Here is a 24,341-nt window from a genome sequence, read left to right as displayed (position 1 = left end):
CTAGGTTTTGGAAACCTGGGAAGAGATCTATTTTTATTTTAAAAGCATTTTTGTAGAAGGTGTTTAAATACAGATATGTAAAAGTGTGAGTCTGATAGCGAGCTGCTTTTGTGCTCTTTATTTTTGGTTATGACTTAGTTGTCTTTTGCTATAACAAGTGAGAATAATTATGGAGGAGGCAGTAGTACTGAGATACTCTTCACGGTAAGCCAGCCATGCTTTTTGTGATGGTGTAAAGGCTCTATCAGTTTTTAAAATCGTTTTCTTGTAAGTTGGGAGAGGTGGAAGACAGCACACGGGCCGCCTTCAGCCTGGGAGACCGTGGGCACGAGGAGCCTCTTGCCTCAGCCTGTACACGAGTCTTGACGAGTGTGTCACTGGAGAGTTTGTGTTAGAGGGAAAGCTGCCTCTGTTTTACTTGGGCTCAACAGAAGAACGTCTAATCCAGAACCACAGTGAAGTAGTATTGAAAAGAATTAAATTCCCCCAGTACTCGGGAGGCTGAGGCAGGAGAATGGAGACTTCAAGGGCAGCCTAGGCTATATAGGGAGACCTTGTCTCCAAAAAAAACTTAGTTCTGAAAGATTCCTTTATAGTCAAGAAAAAGATTCAGAGGTCGTGATTGTAAGTTTGTCTTCCATGTTACGCATTTTTATCTTTGACAGTAAATGTGAAAGTGGAAGACGTTGGTCCCTGTCATAGTTATTTTTCTCTCCTTACCAAGACAGAGCTCGCAGTTTTTGGAGCTTTCAGTCCATAGTCAGCTGGCTCGAAAGCAGGGTGACATGGCGCTGGGCAACAGCTCAAGGCAGCACCCAGCAAAGCAAGAGCAGAGTGGCGGGCAAAGAGCACGCCTCTTCTCCGCCCTTAAACTGTTAAGCCGGGTACCACTCCCAGGGCAGGTGCAGCCTGGCGCGCACGGCCTCTGTGCCCTCCTCTTGTCCAGGAAGAGGAGTTTACAGAGTGAGGCCTGTGGGCCCTGCTGAGTCACTTCAGTAAACTTCTACACTTCTCAAGCTGTTAAAATCCAGCCCCTCTCTACTTGGCAGCTACACTCATTTCTTTAAACTGTCTCCAGATGTAAAGACATGCTTATTCTTACATTTTCACAACTGGTACACGTTTAACAGTCCTTAAGAACCAACTGATCCTAAGTCTGTCAATGTTACAGTACATTAGAACCATGACACCTCTCCCCTGGTCCGCCAAAGACTCATGCACATCCCTTTATGCCCAAGTCACTTAGTCCATCTGCAGGAGTCCTAACAGTTTCCACATTGCTCAAAGTCCAAGTCCCAGTCTCCTCTCAGATGTAAGGCACTCTTAGCTGCAGGCCCCTGTACAAATGGAAAAGTAAACACTTCCAGCATTCAGTGGCACAAGATAAACATTTATTTTCATTCCAAAAGTTGCAAACAGGAATACAGAGGACTGGGACCAAAGCAAGTCCAAAATCCAGCAGGGCAAACATTAAGTCCTGTAGTTCCATGTGCAGCATCTGAAGCAATCTCTGGCAAATGTGGGCTCCAGAGGGCTTGAGTGGCTCCAGTGCTGTGGCTTTCCAGTGGTTACAGCTCCCACGGCTTCTCTTGGGCTGGCTTTGCTCCCTCCTTGCAGGTTTGCTTAGATGATCCAAACTTCTGGTGTCTCCACTGCACCTTCGGCTTCGTCCTCACCACCTCACACACCGCCCACACTTCCTGGTCTCCCAGGCCCTCTGAAATTGAGGTGGAAACCTTCTTAACTCCAAAACTCTTGTATTCTGCATGCCCCTAAAACCAGTACCATATGGATGATGGCAGTGTCTGCTGCCAGCTGGTGCCATAAGCAGGCTCTCCTCCGTTGCCTGGAGGGAGTCCAGTGCTGGACCACTGTGCACTCTGAGTCTAGCTCTGAGGAACAGATTTCCTATGCAGCCACCATTCTGGAGCATAATGCTCCACAGCTTTCTCCTCATAGCAAAGTCTTTCCCTTTTGCAGTTTTGAGGCCGCAAAGAATGGAGACTTGCCACTTCTTGTGATGCCCTCAGGCCATCTTTTATATTCTCCTGTTCCTTCTCAACAATCGAGATCTCCTCAGCTCTGTCTTTGTAGCACACAGCTTTAATGGAACTTCCTTTCTGGCCAGACTCACATTTTAAATCACCCTGCTGGGCTCTTTGCTCTTGATTCTCAATGTAGGTCTGGCTAAAAGCCCCCAATAACAGCCATGCCACTACCTCAACATTCAACTGCCTCAAAATTTTGTGCCAGTTTAATGAGTCTGCTGCCCTTAATCTCAGTGTCTGGCAGAGTCTCTGGATAGAAGCAAAATGCAGCAGACTTTCTGCCAAACCATAACGCACATCGTCTGGAGTCCAGCCAGCATCCAGTTCCTCCCAGCAGAAACCTCCCAAGCCTGGTCTTTACTGGCAGGATTTCTGTCAAGGTCTCCTGAGCTCTGACCAGAATCTCCCGTACAGCACAGGTTAAGGGCTTTCAGCTCTACTGGTGCAAGCTGCATCTCTGAACATTTCCAAAGGCTCTTGAACCACATGGTCAGGTATAGACACAGCACCGACCCTACTTCTCCAGAGAGAATTCTGTCTTGGTTACTTTTCTCTTGTTTCTGAGGCAAAATACCCAACACTCAGAATTAAGGAAAGAAAGGTTCGTTTAGCACGCAGTTTGTGGAGGTTTCAGTCCGCAGTCAGCCGGCTCTGAGCAGGGTGGCTTGGTACAGAGGCAGCAGTTCTAGCTGGCAGAAGACCGCAGAAACAGAGAGAGCAAAAGGCAGGGGAGAGGGTTGCAAGCCTCTTCTCCTCCCTTATATTGCAGGCAGGTTCCCTCCGCCCAGGGCCTGGGTAGCACTCACACCTCCTTGGTGCCCTCCTTGGCCCAGAATGAGGACAAAGTGAGGCCCTGGACCCCTGCTCGGTGGCTTCATTAAACTTCTCAGGTTGACACAAAGTGCTTCCCCAGCTCAGGGCTCTTCTCGCCTGAGTTCCTGGCTGCTGCCTGCCTGCCTGTGAGACTGAGTCCTCCTTCCTTCACCCCCTGTGGGCTGTTGGTGAGGAGGGCTCTGCTCAGGGGTTGGTAACTGAGACCAGCCTCCAGTCCCCACGCACAAAGGCGCCTGACCCAAGCCCCGGCCTTGCTGGCTGGGGGCAGCCCCCTGCAGGCCTGCTGGCCCTGTCTGGCCTTCTTCATGTGGGGAATGCCCCCTTGGGGGTCCTTCTAGAGGGCTGCGCCCCTCCATCCCGCTGCCTTCAGCGCTTCCGGTCCTGCTGGTCCTGTGCCGAGCCCAGGGAAAGGCCCCTCAAGCCTCCGACGCTGTTCCTACTCTAGTAGCTGGCTGTGCTCTGTGGGCTCCCCCTTTAGAGCTGCCTCTTCCACGACTCCCATCTTGGTACCAGCGTGATTGGTTGTGTGTCCCGTGTGGATGACCTCTTGCAGTCGTGTGACGATGTCCTTGGGTCCTCCACTGTTTCAGCCCATGGCATTCCACAGAGGCCTGGGCAGGTCAGGTTGGTGAATCAGGCGGCTCTGTGTGCAGGCAGCCTCAGAACATCACACATTGTGAAGCTTGTGTGTGGATGCTCAGGGGTAAATTTTATGTCATTTCTGCACCGTGGAAGAGTGTTTTGTTTGGTTTATTCACCTGCTGTTTGAAAATGTTAAGTCATTCCAGCCTCAGGGTTATAGCCAGCCAGGCAACGGGCCTGCTGCTGCCCCTGCTCAGTGCTGCCCCTCTCATCTTCTGCTTGCTTGACTTTCCTGCGTGCTTACTGGGCTCCTGTCCTCCTGGTTCAGCTATGACCCGCAGAGCTCAGGGGTGTGGGGTCATGTTCCTCCCAGGCTGCTGTGGAAGCCCCGTAGCCATTCTCTTGAACCTGCTCACCCTCTCTGGAAGACCCCATGCTGCTGCTGCTGTGTGGGATCCTGAAAATGTCCCGATCAGGCCCCCAGGGAGGCGTCATACACCTGTCAGGCCAACCCACAGCCCTTCTGCTGCCTGCACTCTGTACGGAACTCTGAGAAGCTCCTTTTGAATAGCAAGTCTCAGGAACTTAGCATGGCACCAGAGCCTTGGGACACTTTATGTGAGGCTCAGTGGCCACCAAGAAGAGAGTCTGAGCTGCAACTGGGACCCAACAGGGGGGCCCTACCCTTCTGAGTGAGCCTTCCTGTTGCAGCCCAGTGATGTCAAAACAAGTCTCCTTTCGCTTGGAGGCTTTTTCAGGATGAGTGGGTTGTGTGAAGTTACAATAAAGCAGATGAGGTCGTGTGGCCAGCGTTAGCACTCGTTTTCTCAGATGCGTTGTGACATGTGAGAGCCATTAGCAGACCGCTGGGCAGAGTTCTTTGTTGTAATGGGGTAATCTCTATCCACCAGCTCCATTGCAAAATGCACGGCATGGTGTGGGATGAACCACGAGATCCGTGCCGTGACGTTCTGGGGGATGGGAAGGAGAGTGACATTTCCTGCATAAAAACTGTGGACATGGCTGGGGTGATGAGACTCACCGGCAGTCCCACCTGCTCGGAAGTCAAGTTCAAGGCCTCCTTAGTCATCTTGGTGCTGTCCTGTGACCCAGTGAGACCCTGTCTCACAAGACATCGAAAAAGTTAGCAGCCTTCAGCAGACAGGCAAGAGCATTGCCACGCCTTGAGGCCAGCTTGGGCTATGCAGTGAATCAACACCTGCCTGAACTACATGGAGAGAGCCTGTCTCCAAAGAGAGAGAAAGAGAGAGGGAGGGAGGAGGAGAGAGAACAAACACCATGTGGGAGGAGAAAGGTGTTCTGGGTTTGAGTTCCACAGACAGAACTCAAACAGCCTTGGCCTGGGGCGTGACAGGTGCAACCCACACAGGGATCCCCCAGCTGCTGCACCTCAAGACCTGGCTGTGCGCACCAGCACCTCTGTTACCAAAACGCTGACACCAAGGCTTACTGTGGTTCTAACTGGAGCCAAAGGTGGGCTGTTTGGTCATGAAAATTGGTATCTATGAGATGCCCTCACTTTCAGCCTTTGGTACACAGAAATAGCTGCTGTCTGCGTGTTAATGGGGAATTACCAGTCCCTACTCCATCCCAAGATTAACGTAGATAACTTGCCCAAATGCCAGCCTCATTTAGTGTGGGCATCTCAGGGCAGTGTGCCGCCCCTGCCATGGTGCCAGCATCATGAGTGTGCTCACACAGACCCGGGAGGTAGTGGTATCCTGGGAGGGGGAGGGTAGAAGGGTTTTTGTTTGTTTTTCTGGAGGCTTGGTTGGTTGATTTGATTTGGGTTTTGGGTTTTTGAGTCAGAGTCTTACTGTGTAGTTCAGGTTGGTCGTGAACTCACTGTGTAGACGAGGCTTGCCTAGAGCGTGCGCTGACCCTCCTGCCTCAGCCTCCCAGAGTACTGTTGTTTCTCTGACCATCTTCACCGTGGACTGGAATTCATGCATCTCACTGCTAGGTGGCTAGAGCCGCTAGTGTGACACATGTGGCCAGCACAAGCGTGGCTGTGCCTTCTCTACCCCAGTGGCTTAAGCCGGTGGGCATGTGTCCACTTCCTTCAGGGCGATGGTCTTGCAGACTGAAGTCACCACAGGGTCTGCCTTACACAGTCTCCCCCCGTGTGCTATGCGCGATCCCAGAAGTCTGTGTGCCAGGACACATGCAGCCCCGTCTGCCTGGGCCCGGCCTCTGGGAAGTAGAGGTAGCCCTCACCTGTAGGTCTCCACTAGGGCCCCCACGATCTGAAAAGATACACTGGAAGGTTCCACACACAAGCAGTCTGTGCACGTGCTGCTGCTTCCTGTCCAGGACAGGAGTTCATCATCCACGCACCCTGTGGGCAGTGCAGTCCACACACCTGCCTGGAGTTACCGCACAGCATCTTGCTTGCCACATCACCCATGGCACCATCCAACGCAGTGCTGTGTGCAGACAGCCCTCACGGGGCCTTCCTGCTGCAGAAGATTGCAGAGAGTGGGTGGGAATGTCGCCGTGTGCTCAGTCTTGGTGGTCATCTTTGTGGTTCTGAGGTTGGCCTGCTGTGCCTGCTTTGTGAGTTGGACACCATCTTGGGCACATCTGTCTGGGAAAGGATGCAGGTCTTCTTGGGCCAGCCCTGGGCACAGCGTCATAACCCCTGGGGTCTGGACAGGTGGCCTGCAGACGCGGGGCTGCTGTGGACCAGGCACAGGTGCGGGTGGTAGCCAGGACAGGGAAGCAGGGGCTGAAGACATTAGTGGTGCTGGTGTCCTGGGTCAGGGGGCCGGGGTAGGATATGCAGGAAGGTGGCAGAGCCCTGGTCACAGGCTGGCATGGCCGTGGAATGGCGCACCCAGAATGGAGGCTGAATGGAGGCCTGGACAGGGTCTGTGCAGAAGGGCGGCGTGGACAGATGGGAAGAGAAATCCAGGACTGTGTGAACACCAGTGACCGGAGCCGCGGGAGACAGGAGACCAAACTCGAGCAGGATCAGCTCTCAAACTTTATTACGTACAGCGAACCGGACCTGACAAGGTCCGCCACCCTCAGTGTTGCTTCCTCTTCCGCCGTTGGGGGCAGGAACAACCTCTTATAAGGGGAAGCAGTATCCAATCACAGAGAAGCGCGCCTAACAAGCTGATAGGCTAGCGTCACGGGTAACTGGGCAGATATGACAATTTGGCGGGCTTGTTCAGGCCGGGAAGAATCCGGAAGCAGGAAATGGGCGCCATTCATAGGCGGCTTCCCACATCTCCCCCTTTTTTATTTATTAAAATAGGATGGTCTGTAGGTCCCTCTAAGGTGTCTATGACCTTGTTGCTGTTAGACACCTAGGAGTGGGCCTACCTTGTAGGCCGAGGCATGAGAGAATGTAGAGGTCTATACCCTGCTGTGCATCACCCTGTTTTGTGCATATCCTTGCGCCAGGACCATGCTCAAGGTGAGTGGTTCATTTTTTCGCAGGGCCAGGCTTTTGTGAACCGAACCTGGATGCATATAGACATTCATTCCTGCCTTCCCCCCAACCTTTGAGGCGGATGGCACTGCAGTACCCTTGGTCTCGCATCTCAATGCCAATAATTTGACTCCAGAAGGGACCCCTGGCCTTATAGGCCATGTATATCTGAGTGGAGCCTGTCTTAGGTTGACCGGGAGGGCTTTTCCCGTCTTACCCGTCATTGGCTTGCCCAATCAGCTTTTATAACTGATGTTCTGCAATGTGAAGGAGATATGCGGCGGCCTGCTGGCCTGATGGGCCACCTGCTGCCATTTGCATCGCTGTCATAGCCGTGATCTTAACCTGCTGCTGAGTTTGTATGAGGCGATCTAACAAGCATTTAATAACCACAAGCCCTACTAGGATAGCCATGGCAATTAGCATAATCAAGGACTGTTTGATTGATGGTGTAAACCCTGGGTGAGGCGGGCGAGGCCGCCGAAAAAGGTGCCAATGTGGGCGGGTGGTGCCAAGGACCCCAAAGATATTGTGGTGGTTCTGTGGAATCTGAGCATATCACAGGGGTGATTAATAGGAACCCACAGAATAGAAAAAGCTAATAGGAACCCACAGAATAGAAAAAGCTCCAAACCAGACATTTTAGTTTGTAGATGGTCTCGGGCGCTGAGCGTCGGTCCCAGAAGGGTCGAGTTGACTTGTGTCCGCGGGCTTATCCTCCTGTGCTTTATCAGGAACTGGTGGGGAGTTTACTACTCGTGTCAATCTTTCCGGGACCCACAGCGGTTCGCAGCCTGGTTCCTGTGGGAAGACACAAACCGCACCTCGGGTCCAGCTAATCACTGGATCCGGGCCCATCCATTGTCCTGTAAGGATATCTTTCCATCTCACCAGCCCTTTGTCGGCCGGGGACGGGTTATTGTGCTCCATGGCAGGGGAATGATTATTATGATTAAGGTTTAAAAAATTTATGGTAAAGAGTGCCAATGATATTCTTCCTTTGGGCGTTAGGCCGTGGCCACCCAATTCACGGCACAGGCGTGTCCACTCTTCTAAGGACCTATTTTTGTTAGTTCTTAGGACATCACGGCACTCCTTAGTGCACTGTTCAAAAATCAATTGTTTTATGAGAGGGTGAGCCGCCTCAGCATCTGGAAAAATCCTGTTAGCGGCCTCAAGCATGCGGGCCACAAAGTCTGAAAATGGCTCTCCCTGCCCTTGTATAATTTTTGTAAGGTGACCCGTATGTTCTCCCTTTCCAGCCAGCCGTCTCCAGGCCTGGAGGCCACAGCGGCTAATTTGTTCATAAACCTGGCGAGGGTATTGAGTTTGATCTTCCTCAAAGGCTCCTCGCCCTAATAGCATATCCCTGTTCCACTCTCTCTGGTTATTTTCCCTGTTGGCTGCCGCCTGCTCTACACAGAATTCCTCATTCCAGGACTTCCAATCTAAATATTGTCCGGGGGAGAGGCAGGCGCGTGCCAGCTGAGTCCAATCTCCAGGAGTTAAAAGCAGACCTGCCAATGCCTCTAAAAGCGCCATGGTAAATGGCGCATTGGGCCCATAAGCTGAAACTGCGTCCTTGATAGTTTTAAGTTGTTTAATTTCTAAGGGCTCATAATATCCTCCTCCTCCCCTGCCTCCTACTTGTACCGGGAATGCATGGAGACCGGAACACTCAAAGGGAAGCCGCAACCATACCCTCTGGTGGAAGGAACGTCCTCCTCCCTCCCCAGATGGGGGCGCAGAAGGCAACCCAGGAAGTAGCTCTCCCTCTAACCAGGGCGGTGCCATAGGTTGTGGTGGCAGCCCAGGGAGCAACTCCTCTTCCGGCCACGGCGGTGCTATCTTCCCGAGCCCTGAATTCGCGAACTTGCCAAAGGGCGGAAGGGCTTAGTGGGGCCTGGCGCCCTGAAGGGGGTGATCGTGGGTCGCGAACTTGCCAAAGGGCGGAAGGGCTTAAGGTCTTCCCGTAAGGCGGAGTAGCTCGGGCAGGGTGGTGTTTGGTTCCCCTTTTTATCTTCCCGAGCCCTAAGTTCCTCTTTTAACGGTGTAGGAGGGTCATGCTTAGCAAAGACGACCTCCTCTTCTGAGCCTTCCAAATCCGAATCAGAATTAGAGCCCTGAGGGTCCTCCGGAGACCCACAATCGGCAGTGGCTCCGGGCTCCTCTGAGCATTCCAATCGAGCTCTATCAAAAGCCTGTCGGGCTGTATAAAGGGAAAAGAAAAGAAAAAAAAAAAAACCAGCGTCCACTCGTGTGGCGCTCAAAATCTGTTAGGTGCGTCCACCCAACCCAGGTGACCCAGTACTCACCTGTCCCGGGAACCGCTGTATCTCACGTAGCTGATCAGGGTGAAGAGAAGAGGCGCTCGCGGCCTTCCGTTGTTATTGGGCCAGGTCCTCCGTCGTACCGCAGGCGACAGCAATCGCACCTCCCGGCCGAAGAGGCACGTCGCTGAGTCTTTTACCTTTTTCCCCGTACGGGGGCCACCAGATGACCGGAGCCGCGGGAGACAGGAGACCAAACTCGAGCAGGATCAGCTCTCAAACTTTATTACGTACAGCGAACCGGACCTGACAAGGTCCGCCACCCTCAGTGTTGCTTCCTCTTCCGCCGTTGGGGGCAGGAACAACCTCTTATAAGGGGAAGCAGTATCCAATCACAGAGAAGCGCGCCTAACAAGCTGATAGGCTAGCGTCACGGGTAACTGGGCAGATATGACAATTTGGCGGGCTTGTTCAGGCCGGGAAGAATCCGGAAGCAGGAAATGGGCGCCATTCATAGGCGGCTTCCCACACACCAGCACTTCAGAGCCACCTGGATGGGGTGCTGAGAGGGCACCAACACCCAGGCACGGCAGGCTGAGGACTAGAATTTCTACGTCATCAAGAGTAGATGTGATTTAAAGCTGTTGAGCTCAGACAGGCTCTAGGATGCCTGTCAACTAGATGATTTAGAGATCTGGGAAGGGAGGCAGAGAGGCTTGGCAGGGAGGGGGACCTGGCTGGGGATGGGAGCAGAGGGATGGTCCCTCCCTCTGGGAACTGGGAAAAACTATAGGCAAGGAGCTGGCACCAAACCAGCAAACACATGAAAAGCGTCCCTCAGATTGTCAGAGCTGTGCGTTAGGAAGGTGTGCAGAGGTCAGGAGCGGTGGAACACACCTGTCATCGCAGCACTCCGGGAGGCAGAGGCAGGAGGTTTACGTGTTCAACCCAGCCTGGGGAATTTAGCAAGACCCAGTCTCAAAGTACAAGATACAGCATGCTGGGGCTAGGGCTCAATGTAGAGCCCTGGGGTCAACCCTTTTATTGTCTTAAAAAATAATGCCAAATTTTCTGCCATGCAGCTTAAACAAGCTGTGTGCAACCTTCCACAGACACAGGTTGCTTATCTCCCCGAGCTGGCCTTCAGGAAAGCAGCGGGGGCTTCGGGAGGCACTCAGTGACTTCTCCGCCCGCTCCGGGGCTCCAGCACAGTCATCAGCACCCCCTTCCTGAGCCCCTGCACCTCAGACCACAGCGGGCACCGAGATTCCTCCCTCGCTTTATCAGACATCACGTTTACCTTGCTTACACCCAGCTCCGGCAAGGCACCGGCCCAAGCGCCTGTTGCCCAGCTACTTGAGAGCCATGCTGAAGCGTGGGTCTCGTGGACAGCCTAGGTGGCATACAGGCACCCCAAGTGAAGAACATCAGACACAAACTCCAGTATCGTGGGTTCCTCTTACATGTGTCCTCTGAAAATGTGCGCTTGTTTCTTTTTAGCTGTGATTCAGTTTCCCCTTTAGCAGTTACAGTTCTTTCCAGATCCATCTTTGGGGGGTTGCCTTGTTTGTTTGTTACAGAGTGAGCAGTCTATGCTGGCCTTGAACTCCCAGCAATCCTCCTGCCTCAGCCTCCCTCCCGAGTGCCAGGATCACAGGCATGTGGCACCGTGTGGGTTATGGTTCCATTCAGCTCTGCAGCCTGTGATCACAGCATCCTGGGGGAGGCAGGAGGGTGCTGAAGTGCCGGTGTGGCCGACTGTCTGCCAGTGAACACGGCACGATGCTCAGCTTTGGCTTCTCCACCCTCCTCTCTGTGCACTTGGCCTCAGGTCCATCCAGGAGGCCTTTCCAGTCCAGGCTTGTCTGATTTCCACACTCTGAGATGGCGAGGGCCCCTCTGCGAGCTCGAGTGCGGTTTAGATGGGACCTTCCCGTTACAGTTCGCATGTTGGGATGGAGGGGCCCTAGGGCCGGAGTCCACCCTGTGCCATGTCTGTACCTCCTCAGAGGGCAGGCATCGCACTCCATCCAAGAAAAAGGCAATAGTTGGTCAAAATTACAAGGAATTTCCATTTGCTCCTAGGACTAGAATGCCTTACTTGTTGACGCTATAATTGGAATTTCCTGGGGTTTCCTAGGCCAGGTTGGGGCAGGGTCAACAACACCCCCCACCCCCCGCTGAGATGTGTCTGGAGTGTGTCCCCAGCCTCCCTGTGGGACAGGGCTAGGGCCACGGCTCTTCAGAAGAGCCTCACCTTTCTCTGCTGAGGCAGGTCTGTGGCCACTGGATCATTCCTGGGGAACGAGTGGGAGGAGGGATTCCATGCTGCCGAGGACACCGTGTGTCAGCGAAGGCAGCCACCCTCTTTCACGGTAGACCCCTGTGCTCCAGCCTGCGTGTCACCTGGTCCCACACACTGCTTAGTGCTGGGTGAGCAACGGGCTCCAAGTCCTGTGCCGCCCACCCGCCTAGGGGTCCGGAATTCTGCTGAGGGCAGTGTGGAGACGTCCAAAGAGCTAGGATGGTGATCCTGTGTCTCCATCATCCCTGTGACCCTGAGCCAGAGTGACAGCAGTGTCGTCCTCCGTGTGTTCCTGATAAAAGCAGTGGTGTTGATCGTCTGTCATGTTCTCCTGCCTGGCGTGCAGGATCAGCCTGTGTGTTTCCAGTGAACCAAGATAAATCAAAATACAGTTCTTTCATAGGAAAATCCTTTTGCCATCCCCAGTGAAGGAAAAACTAGACTCTGTGGAGCCAGAACCCTGCTTTTCTACAGCAGAATAGCAAATAGGGATCTGGTTACATCCGTCAGCCTGTGTTTGGCGCTGGTTTTGAATGTCATCCAGAAGAATGTCTAGAGCTTGCAAGGCTGTTGACTGTTACCCAATGTGCCTAGATCTCCCAGTGTCACCTTTGTGCACAAAATGCATAGAAGCTGTGTACCCCGCCATTGAGAACGAGGGAGCCAGACACTGGCAGTGCCCGCGTACAAGGGTGTCATGCAGGGGCATAACAAACAAACAGACAGCATCAGTGTGGCGGGTGCCGTGGCCACTGTGGAAAGGGGAGGTTCCAGAGAATATCAAGCTCAGGCTGTGCCCTCAGACACCATCTAGAGCCCACCTGGCCCCGCTGGGTAGGAGCAAGGCAGCCGGTAATCCCTGAGAGCCTGCCTCCTGTTCAGCTGAGCAGGGGGCCAGGGTCTCATCAGGAGGGTCCTTGGGCACCTGGGCATCCCCACAGTCGTTCTCCCTCCACTCAGCCCTGACTGTGTCTGGGCGTTGCTGGCCGTGCTGTGTCCTGCCTGGGTGAGGAGGGTCAGAGGCCACCTCAACCTCACTCAGCCACCCCACTGTCCCTGCAGCACCCGTGGCAGCAATGTACTACAGCTACTACATGCTGCCTGATGGGACCTACTGCTTGGCGCCGCCACCCCCGGGGATCAACGTGGCCACCTACTACAGCACGCTGCCTGCTGGGGGGACCGTGTCCAACTCCCCCGGGGTGACAACTACTGCACCGCCGCCTCCTGGGACCACACCACCGCCACCCCCAACCACTGCCGAGACAAGCAGCGGGACGACCTCCACCACTACCACCACCACAAGGTGTGTGCCCAGCCTGAGCCCCCTGGGAGCAGCAGCATTCAGGTGCCCACACTTTAAGGGCAAGGTTGACAGACAGGGAAGTTTTCAGAACTGGGCATGTTGCCTGAGAGATGCCAGCTCCTCAGGAAGCCGAGGCGGGGTGGTCACAAATTTGAGGCCAGTCAAGGGTCTTAGCAAGACTTTGTTTTAAAAGGGTGGGTGTGAGGCTTGGTCAGCAGTGTAGTTCAGCAGGTTCAGTTCCCAGAACCAGTAAATGAGAAGGAACATTCTTAGCAAGAGGCCTGGCTACTCAGGAGCTGGAGTCTCCCCTCTGCCACTGTGTCCTTTCACGCCAAGGCCAACCTCCTCTGACCCCTCACTGGGTAGGCCCTGGGCCTGCATTGGTCAGCAGAAGGCAGGGTTCATAAAGCTGGGCACTTCTGAGTTCATGGCCACATGATGACAGGATGAGCTGGCACCCATGGTGGTCACCAGAGTGTTTTGTCTTCCACTCAGCAGAGGTGTCCCAGAATGCCAGCAAGACACCCAGTGCCCTGCAGAAGTGATTTTGGCAGTTGTGCTGAGAAAGCCAGGCAGGAAGGGTGTTGAGTTGTGCTGGCCGCTCATGTGACAGAGAAGTACTGTGTGACCCACTCTGGGTGTGTTCCCCAGAGGTCACTCAAGGTAGGCAGTGTGCAGTAGGTGCAGCCTGAGCCTGCCCATGCTCTCGTGCCCCGTAAGAGTCCATCGTCACCATCCACAGTGGTGCGTTAGTCCTGTTAAAGTTGGGGCAGCTGTTGTCTTCAGGGCTCCCCACAGATGTCATCGACTCTGGTGTTCCCACGGCCATCGAGGCCGTGCAGAGGCCCAGCGCTGGGCTCTGACCCTGAGGGGCTGAGGCGCTCACCGGCCTCTGCCCCGCAGTGCACTTGCTCCCGTGGCTGCCATCATCCCCCCGCCCCCCGACATTCAGCCTGTGATTGACAAGCTGGCGGAGTACGTCGCTCGGAATGGCCTTAAATTTGAGACCAGCGTCCGTGCCAAGAACGATCAGAGGTGAGAGCGAGAGTTTCGTGTGCTGGGCTGGAGCCTGACACTGGGGTCCTGGAGCAGCGCGGCCAAGGCGCTGGTTCCCTTCCCAGCACCAAAGGGAAAGTAGTTTTAAGCGTGTCTGGTAAATATGATTTGGGGGTTTTATTTTGCTTTTTTTAAAAAATCTGGACTCATCTGTAACCCATAACTCTGGGAGACTGAGGGTCACAAAATAGAGCTCAGCTTGGGAAGCTTAGAGACTGACCAAGACTTGTCCCAAAACATAAAAAATAAGGACCAGGGGTGCCTGGGTTCAGTCCCCCAACAAGCCAGGCATGGCAGCTCACAGCTGTAATCCCAGCACTCAGGAGGCTGCCACAGGAGAATTCCCTCAAGTTTAAGAACAGCTTGGGCTCCATAGCAAGTTCAAGGGCAACCTGAACTACAGGCAAGAGGATTATTGCAAATTCGAGACCAACCTGGGCTACAAACTTGAGTTCAAGGCCAGTTTGAACTGCATAGTGAGAGAGACCCTATCTCAAAAAGGCAAAAAAACTTAGTGAAGTCACGTTCCTCCCCACGGAGGGGCCTCTGTAGTAAAGTGTGACTGTGCAAGCTGCACAGCGTCACAGCGCGCTCTCCCGCAGCATAGGGTGACGGCTCCTCGTGCTGCCTGCTGAGTGACTGCTCTCACCCACAGGTTCCAGTTCCTGCAGCCCTGGCACCAGTACAATGCCTACTACGAGTTTAAGAAGCAGTTCTTCCTGCAGAAGGAAGGGGGCGACGGCGCACAGGTATGGTCCACTGCAGGCAAGAGAGCCTGCGCTGGCGGAGGTGGAAGGATGTTGAAGGGCTTGTCCAGCTGGCACCAGTGCTGTCTGCCACGGCCCTGGTCCGTGCTGTCCCCGCCTCTCAGAGGTGACCTGGGCTGGCTTCGCTCACACGGCCCCTCAGAGTCAGTGTGTTGGGTGGGGATCACTTGTCCCGCACACTCCAACATAAAGGTCCCGTTTTTTCCTGCACTGGGTGTCTTGGCTGCCAACTCTGTGTAGCTTCTTTGGACCAGGTCCGAACACTGGGTTGTGGTCGCCGAGTAAGGGACCAAAACGGACCTGGCCCTGTATGCTGCAGGGCCGGGGTTGCCTGTACCCTGGACCCCACCAGTGCCATGTCCATGCAGCCCACCCTCCACAGGCACCCTGACATTTACTGCTAGTTATCACACGAGAAGCCCTGCTTAGCAGTCGATTTCTCAAGCCTTTAAGTCCAGTTGCTCAAACTGAAGAGAATTGACCCATCAACAGGTGCTGGAGATAGTCCAGGACCCTGAAAGTGTTCTCGGTAACCAGGCTCCCCAGGAAGGCGTTGAGGCCTGGTGCTGGAGGTGCAGGGTGGGCTCTTCCTCCTCCTCCCGGCTCTCGTGTCCCCTGAGAGGCACAAGTGTGCCGTAGCATGACTCGTGTGTTTGATGTCTGCTCTCTGCAGCCTGTGTCTGCACCAGAAGAGGCCCCTGCCGAAGCTGCTTCCGAGAAGCCCAGCGACACCGGGGAGGACAGTGTGCCTGAGGATGCTGCCGAGGGGACGGGCAGAAGCGGCCCCAGTGGGAAGAAGGAGACAGCATCCAGTAAGGGTGCGGTGGATGGGAAGCTGGTGAAAGGTGAGGGCCTGGGGCAGACAGGCGGGCCGTGCAGCCCTGTGTTCCAGCCTGTCCTGGCTCTGTCTGCACGGCCACCTGCTCTGAGGACTTTAGTGCTAATGTTCCCAAAGCTTCAAGCATGGTCTGATCCTCTGCAGACCTGCACACCTGCATTTGTGCAGATAGTGGCATGGTAACATTCAGAGGACCCTAGAGCACCTCCAGTGTGCAGTGCTGCTCATCCCCCCTGCTCTGTTCTGGGGTGTGCAGAGAAGGGCCAGGGAGCAGCCTGTCATCTACTAGGAAGGAGCAGCACTGTGCAGAAAGGCATCTCGGCCTAAGGGCGGAGTCGCGGTGACCTGGACATGGTGCGCGGGCAGGGTAGGCGCAGGAGGAGACGGAGGCAGAGGGGCTGGGAGGGAGCTGCCGTGGGCGGGAGAGGGGCAGGCAGCGCTACCTTCACAGAGGGGCCTTTGAGGGGCACAGAGCAGTCGCTGTGCAGAACACTGCCTCGGCACACGCCTTGGTTCCCCGCCCTGTCGGGCTGCGTTCGGCTCTCAGTGAGGCAGACTGAGACGCAGGGCCCCCAGGCCACCGTTGGGCCGGACAGTTGCTCTGGGACTTGGTTCATGGAGGGGAGGAAGAGTGCGGACTGGGCACTGACTCCAGGGAGCCACTGTCAATGTGGAGGGTGTTAGGTGGGAAGCTGGGACCCGGAAAGGGGCACGCGCTCGCAGGATCCCTGCGCAAGCCAGAGCCCGAGGCTGGACAGACTTGGCGGTGTCCGCCAGAGCCCGCCCCACCTCCTCAGCTGAATTGCTGTGTTTTAATTGGTACATTTTAGATGTACTTAACGGTAACATTCATCCCAGGGAGTCTGTACCTACGTGGTATCCCTTGCTGCTGCTTTGGACCCATTCCCCTGCAGCCTGCAGTCCTCACCCCTTCTCCATTTACAGGAGCTTAGCTCATGTTTCTCTTGGCCCTTCTGCCCTTCTCATTTGAACATGTTTCTATTTCCCAGTATCTGTGGCACATTTTGGTCTTTATGTACACTTTCGGTTTCTCACATCAAAGAAAAGCATACCATGTTTACACACGTGTCCAATTTATATCACTTGAGTATGTTCTCAAGATGCACCCATTTAGCTAGAAGTGTCTTAGGCGAGTCCTCCTCTGTGGGGAGTAGTAGTTCATTGTGTGCACCCCCACATCTTCCTTATCCATTCATCCCCCTCCAAGGGTACGGGACTGTTTCCAAGCTCTTATAAATTGTACCACTGTAAACATGGCAAGCGTCTGTTGCTATGGTATGATGCTTTTAATTCTTCTGGGAAGACACTAAGAAGGTCCCGCAGAAGCCCGGATGACACGGGCATGGAGAAATTCCCAAAGCACACCCAGCGGAGCGCTCTCGTTGGCAGCCTGTTTCTCATAGTCAAAGCTGTCGCGAAGCGAGCCCAGCTTGCGTCTCCCATCTGCAGAAGACTGCTAAGAAATAACTCAGTGGAAAACACTGCCATCAGATGGGATGAGGGGACAAGAAGAAGAGAAGTGGCAGCAGGGCACCAACGTGGAGGGGTCTCGAGTGCCGGAGCAGAAGTCAGGCAGGCAGCACCCCAGATTCGGCCACAGAGCTGAGCACATGGCAAAGGCTACATTCGGAAAGGAGTCCGTGCTCCCAACACCTCGGGGCACCGGTGAGCACCAGGCCATGGGAGACCGCCAGGAGAGTGCCAGTTCAAGCCCAGCCTGCAGCTCAGAAAAGGAGACTTTATTCAAAGAAAAGCACACATCCCATGCTGGGCTCCAGAACCCAGGGGCCAGTACACTTCCTCAGCATCTGCACGGCCCTTGCATGGTCCCAGGACCAGGGAGGAGGGAAAGGAAAGGCACTGGAGGAAATGGTCAGGTACATCGATGGGGAGCAGGAAAAGTCGGAGGAGGAAAGACCGGTAAATGCCAGGCACTGGGCACATTCAGTAGAGAAAAAGCAAACGCTGAGGTGCAGATGAGGAGGAAACACCACAGGTGCTTTTTAAAGTACTCAGGATTTTACATATATAAAATCATGCGTTTGAATGGATTTGAAGATCAGTGAAAAAAATACTCTCAAAACATGCTGTGCCGGGTGTGGTAGCACACACCTGTCATCCCAGCACTCAGAAGGCCGAGGCAGGAGGATCGTTGCAAGTTTGAGACCAGCCTGGGCTACAAAGTGAGCTCAAGGCCAGCCTGAATGCACAGTGAGGCCCTGTCTTGAAAAAGTCAAAAAAGAAAGAAAACAAATGCTAAAGTAAGTTCAAGAAGAGCAAGGAGGTTGAGACTGAGCCATAAGCCTGAGGGTGTGAGGTGTCGGGGAAGGGCTCGGGAGCAGTCAGGAGTGCAGACACACCCTGGGGAACCAGCCGCATCTCTGTGCTCAGCCCACAGGCCACAGGCCACAGGCCACAGGCCACGGCCACGGCCACTCCAGCAGAGGTGCTGGGACACAGGTGGACCCAGCCATGCAGGAGAGCAGTGATGGGCATGAGCAGGCGGGCCCCGTACCAGGCACCCGGGGTGGCACCGCATCTGTCTCCTGGCACAGTTAGCTCAGCAGGGAGCCTCTGGAACGCTCTGTAAGGAAATCTTTAGCTGATAACTGAAGCTGAGGAAACAGGCTTTGCACTTTGATCAAAAATTAATAAGATATCTCACAGGAACAACTCCAAATGAATTCACTATTTTAGTGTTAAAAAAGAACCATAAAATAGAAGGAAAAGCAGGTAATTTTTTATAATCTGGAAATTAGGGAGGACCCCCCCATGAAAACTAAAGTCGTAAACCATGACGAGAGACTCAGAGGTCTGACGCAAACAGGGAGGTGGCAGGCGGCTCCCGGTGGGAACCGCTGACCCTGGAAGACACAGGCGCCCGCCCTCACTTGCGGTGCTCTTACAAATCAGTACGGAAAGCTGAGGGCTCCGGAGAAAACAACAGGAAGAGGTGGCTCGGAAGAGGAGCGAGTATCCTCTCAGAGGAGAACACTCGAGTGGCGCCACATGCCCGTGTCCCAGCCCAGGAGTTCAGGACCCTCCGGGCAGCACAGCCAGGCCCCGGGGCGGGGGCAGTGCAGCAGCGGGTCGTGGTCATTGCAGAGAAGTTCAGAGGAAAGACGAGGCAGCAAAGTGGAACAGCAGCTGTGACTCCAAAGTGTGGTCTCAGTGTGCGCGTGCACACTTGCACACATACAGTACGCCCGCCAAGGACATTGAGGTCTCTCCCGACCTGCATCGCGGTTGAAGCTCTCCTGGCTTCATCCGTGTTTCCTCAGCCTCCCAGAGGTCCGCAGTGTCCCTCGGAAGTGGCAGCCTGCTCTGTTCTGGGTGGAAGGTAGAGGATTTGCTCGGGGCTCCAGTTCCTCCACAGCCACACAGCTGGGGTCAGCCTGGCACAGCCCTGACCCCCCACCCTGGGCACAGGAGAGGGGGCGCCAGAGCCACGAAACCTTAGAGGCTGTGGGAGGAGGGAGCTCGGCCCTGCAGTAACCTCGGGGAGACCCTTCACCAGAGGCTGTTGGCAGGGCCTTCCACACATCCGCAGGAGCAGCCAGAAAGTTGCTGCAGCTTTCAGCGTGTTTCTCTCCCTTGAGCGGACGTCTGTCCTGCCATCCGTGCCGTAGGGTTGGCGGGGTGGCCAGCAGCAGTGAGCAAGGAGGCAGGGTGCTTGCCTTGGTGAGCCAGTGAGCCGCGTCCTGCCTCAGCCTCCTTCCTACGAGCAGGCGCCTCAGCTGCGTGTGGGCCTGCACTGCATGGAGAAGCGCTGTGGGGAGTGCCACGGGGCGTTAGTTCCAACTTGTGCTTGTTGGTTCCTCCTTTTCTAATCAGAGGGACGAGATGGTGTGGGAATAATTGTTTCTCCAACTATTCTGCATATATTTCAGTCTTGCACTTTGACTGTTTTCATTAATTAACATTTTCTGTGAAGTTTTCTCCCCTTTTAAAATGTTCCTTGACCCTGTGTTTATTAAAGACTGAATTGCTGAGACAGTCAGAGGTTCATTTTGTTAAACTTTGTTTAATGTAGAAAGCATCAGACACGTACAAGGATGGCATGCTGGGTGGCCCTCTGGCTCCCACTGGGAACATAGGCAGACACCGACAGGCCACCCTGCTCCTCTGCAGGCACTAGTGTCCCTGGGTGCTTGCCCGTGACAGGTAGGCAGCATGACACAGATGCTGCGTGGGGGTCAGCAGTGTCCCTGCACCCCAGGGCAGAGGCACTGGAGTGGGGCTGCCCAGCGAGCCTCAGCCCTCCCCGGCTTTACTTCCCACAGTCGCTTCCTCTGGGGTGCCCGGCAGTTCCCAGGGCTGGCTGCTTCTGTCCCCTCCGTAGGTGGGAGCTCAGGGCTGTACACATAGAGAGGACTGACTGCACCCAGGCAGCTGTTAGCCAGGGGCTGAAAGAGACGGGATCAGCGCCTGCGGAGGGTGAGGTGGGGCTGGGAAGAGCTCCCTGTGGGGCTGCAGCCTCCCCAAGTGCTTTACGTACCCTTCAGGGGATAAATTGTGTTGCCTGAATTTTCATGGCAGACTTGGTTTTCTGCAGTCACCGAGCCTGGTCTAACATGCCATTCATGAAGTGGGCACCTGGTAGAGTGTCACCAGGAAAGAAAAGGACTCTGCGGCCCATGCTCTGTGAGGACAGGCTGCTTTGTTAGCGTGGGCCTTGGTAAAGATGCTCTTTTAGAGTGCAGCTGCATCATATGCCTGTTTGTGCAAACTCAGTTACAGGAGGAGCCATGAGCTTTTTTAAAACAGCAATGAGAAGACCTGACAGTTGAAGGCAGCGGGCCCAGGGTGGTATTGTGGCCACACAGGCCACCTGTTTCGGGTAGATGGCAGCTCTGGCCCGCCCTCTGCTGAGTGTGCTTCAGGCCTGCCTGCCAGGCAGGGATGTCTCGGCAGGGCCCCGTGACCCTGCGGGTGACAGCTGCCTGCCTGGCTCAGGCCGGACTGGGGTCTGTGATAGTCCTGCCCACAATCCGGCTCCCTAAAAATGTGTCACACTTGTCACCTTTTCTCACTAGCTTCATTCGCTCCAATAAGCTTTGCAATCAAGGCCAAAGAAAATGATCTGCTTCCCTTGGAAAAAAACCGAGTCAAGCTAGACGATGACAGTGACGACGATGAAGAAGGCAAAGAGGGCCAAGAAAGTTCCAGTAGTGCTGTCACCACTAGCCCGGCTGCAGCCCCGCCTTGCGCAGTTGTCGAGGAAAAGAAGCCTCAGCTTACCCAAGAGGAACTAGAAGCAAAGCAAGGTTTGTCGCTAGCTTTTCAAGTTCTCAGCAGAAAAGAAGTAAATATGAAATGTGGCCACTAAACCAGAAATCTCGAGCCTGCCACTTAGCCATGTGGCCGCTGTGTGTGCGAGGCATGTGAGCCGTGAGCCGCCCTCCTCAGGAGCACAGCCGTGGTGCCGCTGCCCCTGGTGATCTGTGCGCGGGGAGCCTAAGGCACTGCCGGCTGTACCGGAGGCTCCCACCTTGGTGCTGCCCGCAGGGTGAGCCTCAGCCCCACTCCCAGCCCGGTCAGCGGATGCCCCCAGGAGGCTGGCTCTCAGCAGAGCCTTCTGCCCTTGGCGCAAGCAGGGGCCTCAGCATGGCAGTCTTCCTGGTCACAGCCTGGCCCCACTCTGGGATGAAGAAAGAATTCATTGCCACTGTATTTGTGGGGTTTATCTATTCTGGATTCTTGTGTTGCTTTTTCTGTGTACACACAAACGGATGTAAGCAGCCCTTAGGAGAGGGAACTCCAGCTCCTGTGCCTTCCTGTCCAGCACGGGCACTGTACCTGTGTTTCCCGGGGGTCTGCTCCAAGACTCTGAGCCCGGGGTGGCGCATTCTAGAGTAGCCGTTGCCGGCCACGGCGGGGTGGTGGTGATAGTGAGAGCACCCTGAGGGGTGCCCTTCTCCCAGCCTCCGCTGGTGTGGGACCCGGCATCCTGCTGACCAGGAAACCAGTTCCCTGTCCCGAAAGGCCCGCTTGTGCGCTCCTCCTCTGCGGACGTGTCTTGTCCGCTGTCTGTCCAGCCTGCCGTCTGTGTGTGCTCCTCTCTGAATGACCCTGGGGGCCTGTGCTGCTGTGACAGGCCGGTGGAAGGTCACCGGCACATTTGCTCCCGACTCCACCTCTTTCTCGTTGCTCCTTTAGCAAAGCAGAAGCTGGAGGACCGCCTTGCGGCTGCTGCCCGGGAGAAACTTGCCCAGGCATCCAAGGAATCAAAGGAAAAGCAGCTTCAGGCAGAACGTAAGAGAAAAGCGGCTTTATTTTTGCAAACCTTGAAAAATCCTCTGCCTGAAGCAGAAGTTGGAAAAATGGAGGAGAGCCCTTTCAGTGTAGAGGTATGTTGAAGGAAAACCATGTCACCTCACCACTGGGGTGTAGTGGCCAGAGACGCACGCACTGGTCACCTGCCAAGGCGAGGCATTGGCAGCCCAGCTCCTGCTCCTGCTCCTGCCCCTGCCCCTGCTGGGACACAGCATCGGTGTGCTTCACTGGCTCAGTTCCAGAGGGCGTGGTGGGGTGGCCTGGCTTAGACCTGCGGGGTCGCATTCAGGCAGCCCCGAGTGAGGGTTAGCGCGTGCTGAGCGTCACCTCTGATCACACTCGTGACACAGCCCTGAGCCTCAGCACCCTCACCGAAACCTTTCCCAGCCCAAAGACCTTTACGAGAAACAGAGGCTGCAGGAAGTTTACTGTCAAGAAGTCTCACCCTTTGGAAGAACATGGCAGCCAGAGCCTCCCAGGCTGGCAGTCCGCGCCCATGTGTGTGCACACCCCCACACACGCGCTGGCTTTCTCTGAGCCATGTGCAGGTCGAGTGCAGACACAGTAACAGCTGCTCTAGTCACTGCGCCGTGTCCCACTGTGGGAATGCCATGCCTGTCACCGTGGTGTGTCCCTAACTCCACAGCCATGTGTCTAGGTGTATCCACTGTCTTGTGGCTGGCATGTGCCTATAGCACCTCTTTCCCATTCATTTACATTGGTCACTCTGACTGTCTGTCTGAGACAAGGTCTTACCACGTACCCAGGCTGACCTTGAACTCGGCAGCTTCTTCCTGCTTCAGCCTCCTGAGTGCACCTTGCCATTCATTTCTAAGTCTGTATTCCAAGGTGATTCTGTGTGGTGTCTCTTGGCTACTTTCATGTTTCTGTGAAAAGCAGCGTGGTGTCCTGAGTTCGGGATTGGACCTCCTTCTGCTGGAGGCAGTTGGCTTCTTGGTGGGACCCTAAACCCCCCGGCAGTGTGTGTCTTGGCAGGACGTGGTGCGCCAAGTGGTGGACCAGACGCCTCTTGAGGGTCTGCTCTGTGCGTTCTGCGGAAGCCACCTCGCCCATATCCTGGGCTTCCCGGGTGCTCTCCTCGGAGATGCCCCCTACCATCTGCCCCTGCCCACCCTTTTGCACTCAGCGCTGAGGCTTCTCAGCAAAACGTGCAGCAGCTGTGCCTGCCCCAGAGATGCTTTGACACAGAGAAGGAAGAAGCAGAGCACGGACGTCACTGCTTTGTTCTTGTTCTTATTTTTTGCAGGGCTGGGATTGAGCCCAAGACCCTCACTTGTGACATCCTGCTGCAGCCTCCCATAGGATTACAGGCGTGCCCTGCCACACCTAGCTAAAAATGTTTGTGCCTTCTGGTTAAGGCCCTGAAACTGATGTCCATAGCGTGGAGGGGAGAAGCAGAAAGCAGGGGTGCTCCCTGGCTGGGAGAGGCCTGCAGCCCACAGACGCCTTGTCGTTTCCTGCTGTCTGTGTACTGAAGAAAGGGTTTTGCCGAGAATGCTGCAGATAGGGACACGGCCACCAGGGCTGCTCCTTGCACTCCGCCACGCGCTGGCGGATTCTGCTGGAACTCAGCTGCCAGGCTGTTCCACAAGCGCAGGCTTGGACCAGTGCCCGCCGCCCCGCCCCCGCTGCCCAGCCTGAGGTTGCTCTAATCCCTGGAAATGGTGTTTAAACCTCTGGGCGCTCCCCTGGACATGTGAGTGCATGCAGAGGATGGTTGCTAAGCCCTTTTTGACACAAATGTAATGGTAGGGGCAGATGGTGATAAATGTCTTTAATTGCTTTGAGACAAAAAGTACTTGTAATTAAATTGGAATTGTCATAGCCGAGAGTTGGGCCTCAGAGTGCCGTTAGCCTTAGGAGCTCCCGGGCCGGGCCAGGCCGGGCTGTGCTAGACGCACTTGTGTTCTGACGGGCACTGTGCTGGTTGGTGCCGGTGCTTTTGGTCCAGCAACTCAGACACACGGATCTCAGTGCAGCAAGGACAGGACAGGGCGGTGGCTGCCGTCTCCCGAGCTGAGAGCAGGGGCTGGGTGAGCAGGCCTTGGTCTGCTTCTGCTCAGAGTCCCATGGCAGCCCCCATTCGGCCACCGCCCTGGGACAGGCATCTGTTTGCTTTTCTGTTTTCTCTTCTGTTTGCTTTTGCAAAGGCAGCGTAGCATAGGATGTGAAAGGCGCAGATACCTGAGAACAGTGCGTGAGCAGCAGAGGTCTTCTCATATGTCCTACTTTGCTCCTGTGGACACGGTGGCTTTTGTTTTGTCCTTACTGTGATAAAGTACTGACCACAGAAGTCCTCCTTTTTGCAGAGCACTGTCCATGTGCCGAGCACATCTGCAGGTTGTCCCCAGAGCTTGCTCATCCTTCTCCTGAAACCGCCCCAGGAACCTCCACGGCAGGCTGCCTCTCACTCAGCACGGCACTCACCTCCCCTATGTCGTACTTCGTGTCACGTTTTCCTTCCTTGGCAAGGCTGCCTGTGTCTCAGTGTCTGTGCGGACCACGTTTCGGTGATGGTGTGTTCTCAGGGGCAGCCTGTATCTGCACACTGGACGTC

General features: G+C 55.0%; 1 protein-coding gene across 8 annotated transcripts in view; it reads left to right on the top strand.

The window, feature by feature from the left end:
- Sfswap (splicing factor SWAP) overlaps positions 1–24,341 on the top strand; it is a 63,448-nt gene that overhangs the window by 22,014 nt on the left and 17,093 nt on the right. For 7 of the 8 annotated variants that reach the window (XR_010039536.1, XM_013149026.3, XM_004999395.4 and 4 more), the window contains exons 8-13: positions 12,562–12,805; positions 13,709–13,840; positions 14,517–14,610; positions 15,302–15,473; positions 20,524–20,754; positions 21,647–21,837. Coding sequence is in view for 7 of the 8 variants with exons in the window: in XM_013149026.3 (XP_013004480.1) it covers positions 12,562–12,805; positions 13,709–13,840; positions 14,517–14,610; positions 15,302–15,473; positions 20,524–20,754; positions 21,647–21,837 (1,064 nt within the window). In the remaining variant the exon portion in view is untranslated. The remainder of the gene's footprint in view (positions 1–12,561; positions 12,806–13,708; positions 13,841–14,516; positions 14,611–15,301; positions 15,474–20,523; positions 20,755–21,646; positions 21,838–24,341) is intronic. The other variant, XM_013149029.3, reaches the window with a different exon arrangement.

This window comes from Cavia porcellus, unplaced genomic scaffold (genome assembly GCF_034190915.1).
Source record: "Cavia porcellus strain 051 isolate PalLab524CR breed Dunkin Hartley unplaced genomic scaffold, mCavPor4.1 scaffold_16, whole genome shotgun sequence".
NCBI classification, from domain to species: Eukaryota; Metazoa; Chordata; class Mammalia; order Rodentia; family Caviidae; genus Cavia; species Cavia porcellus.
The sequence above is the reverse complement of the archived record's forward strand: the minus strand, read 5'-3'. Positions and strand labels throughout refer to the sequence as shown.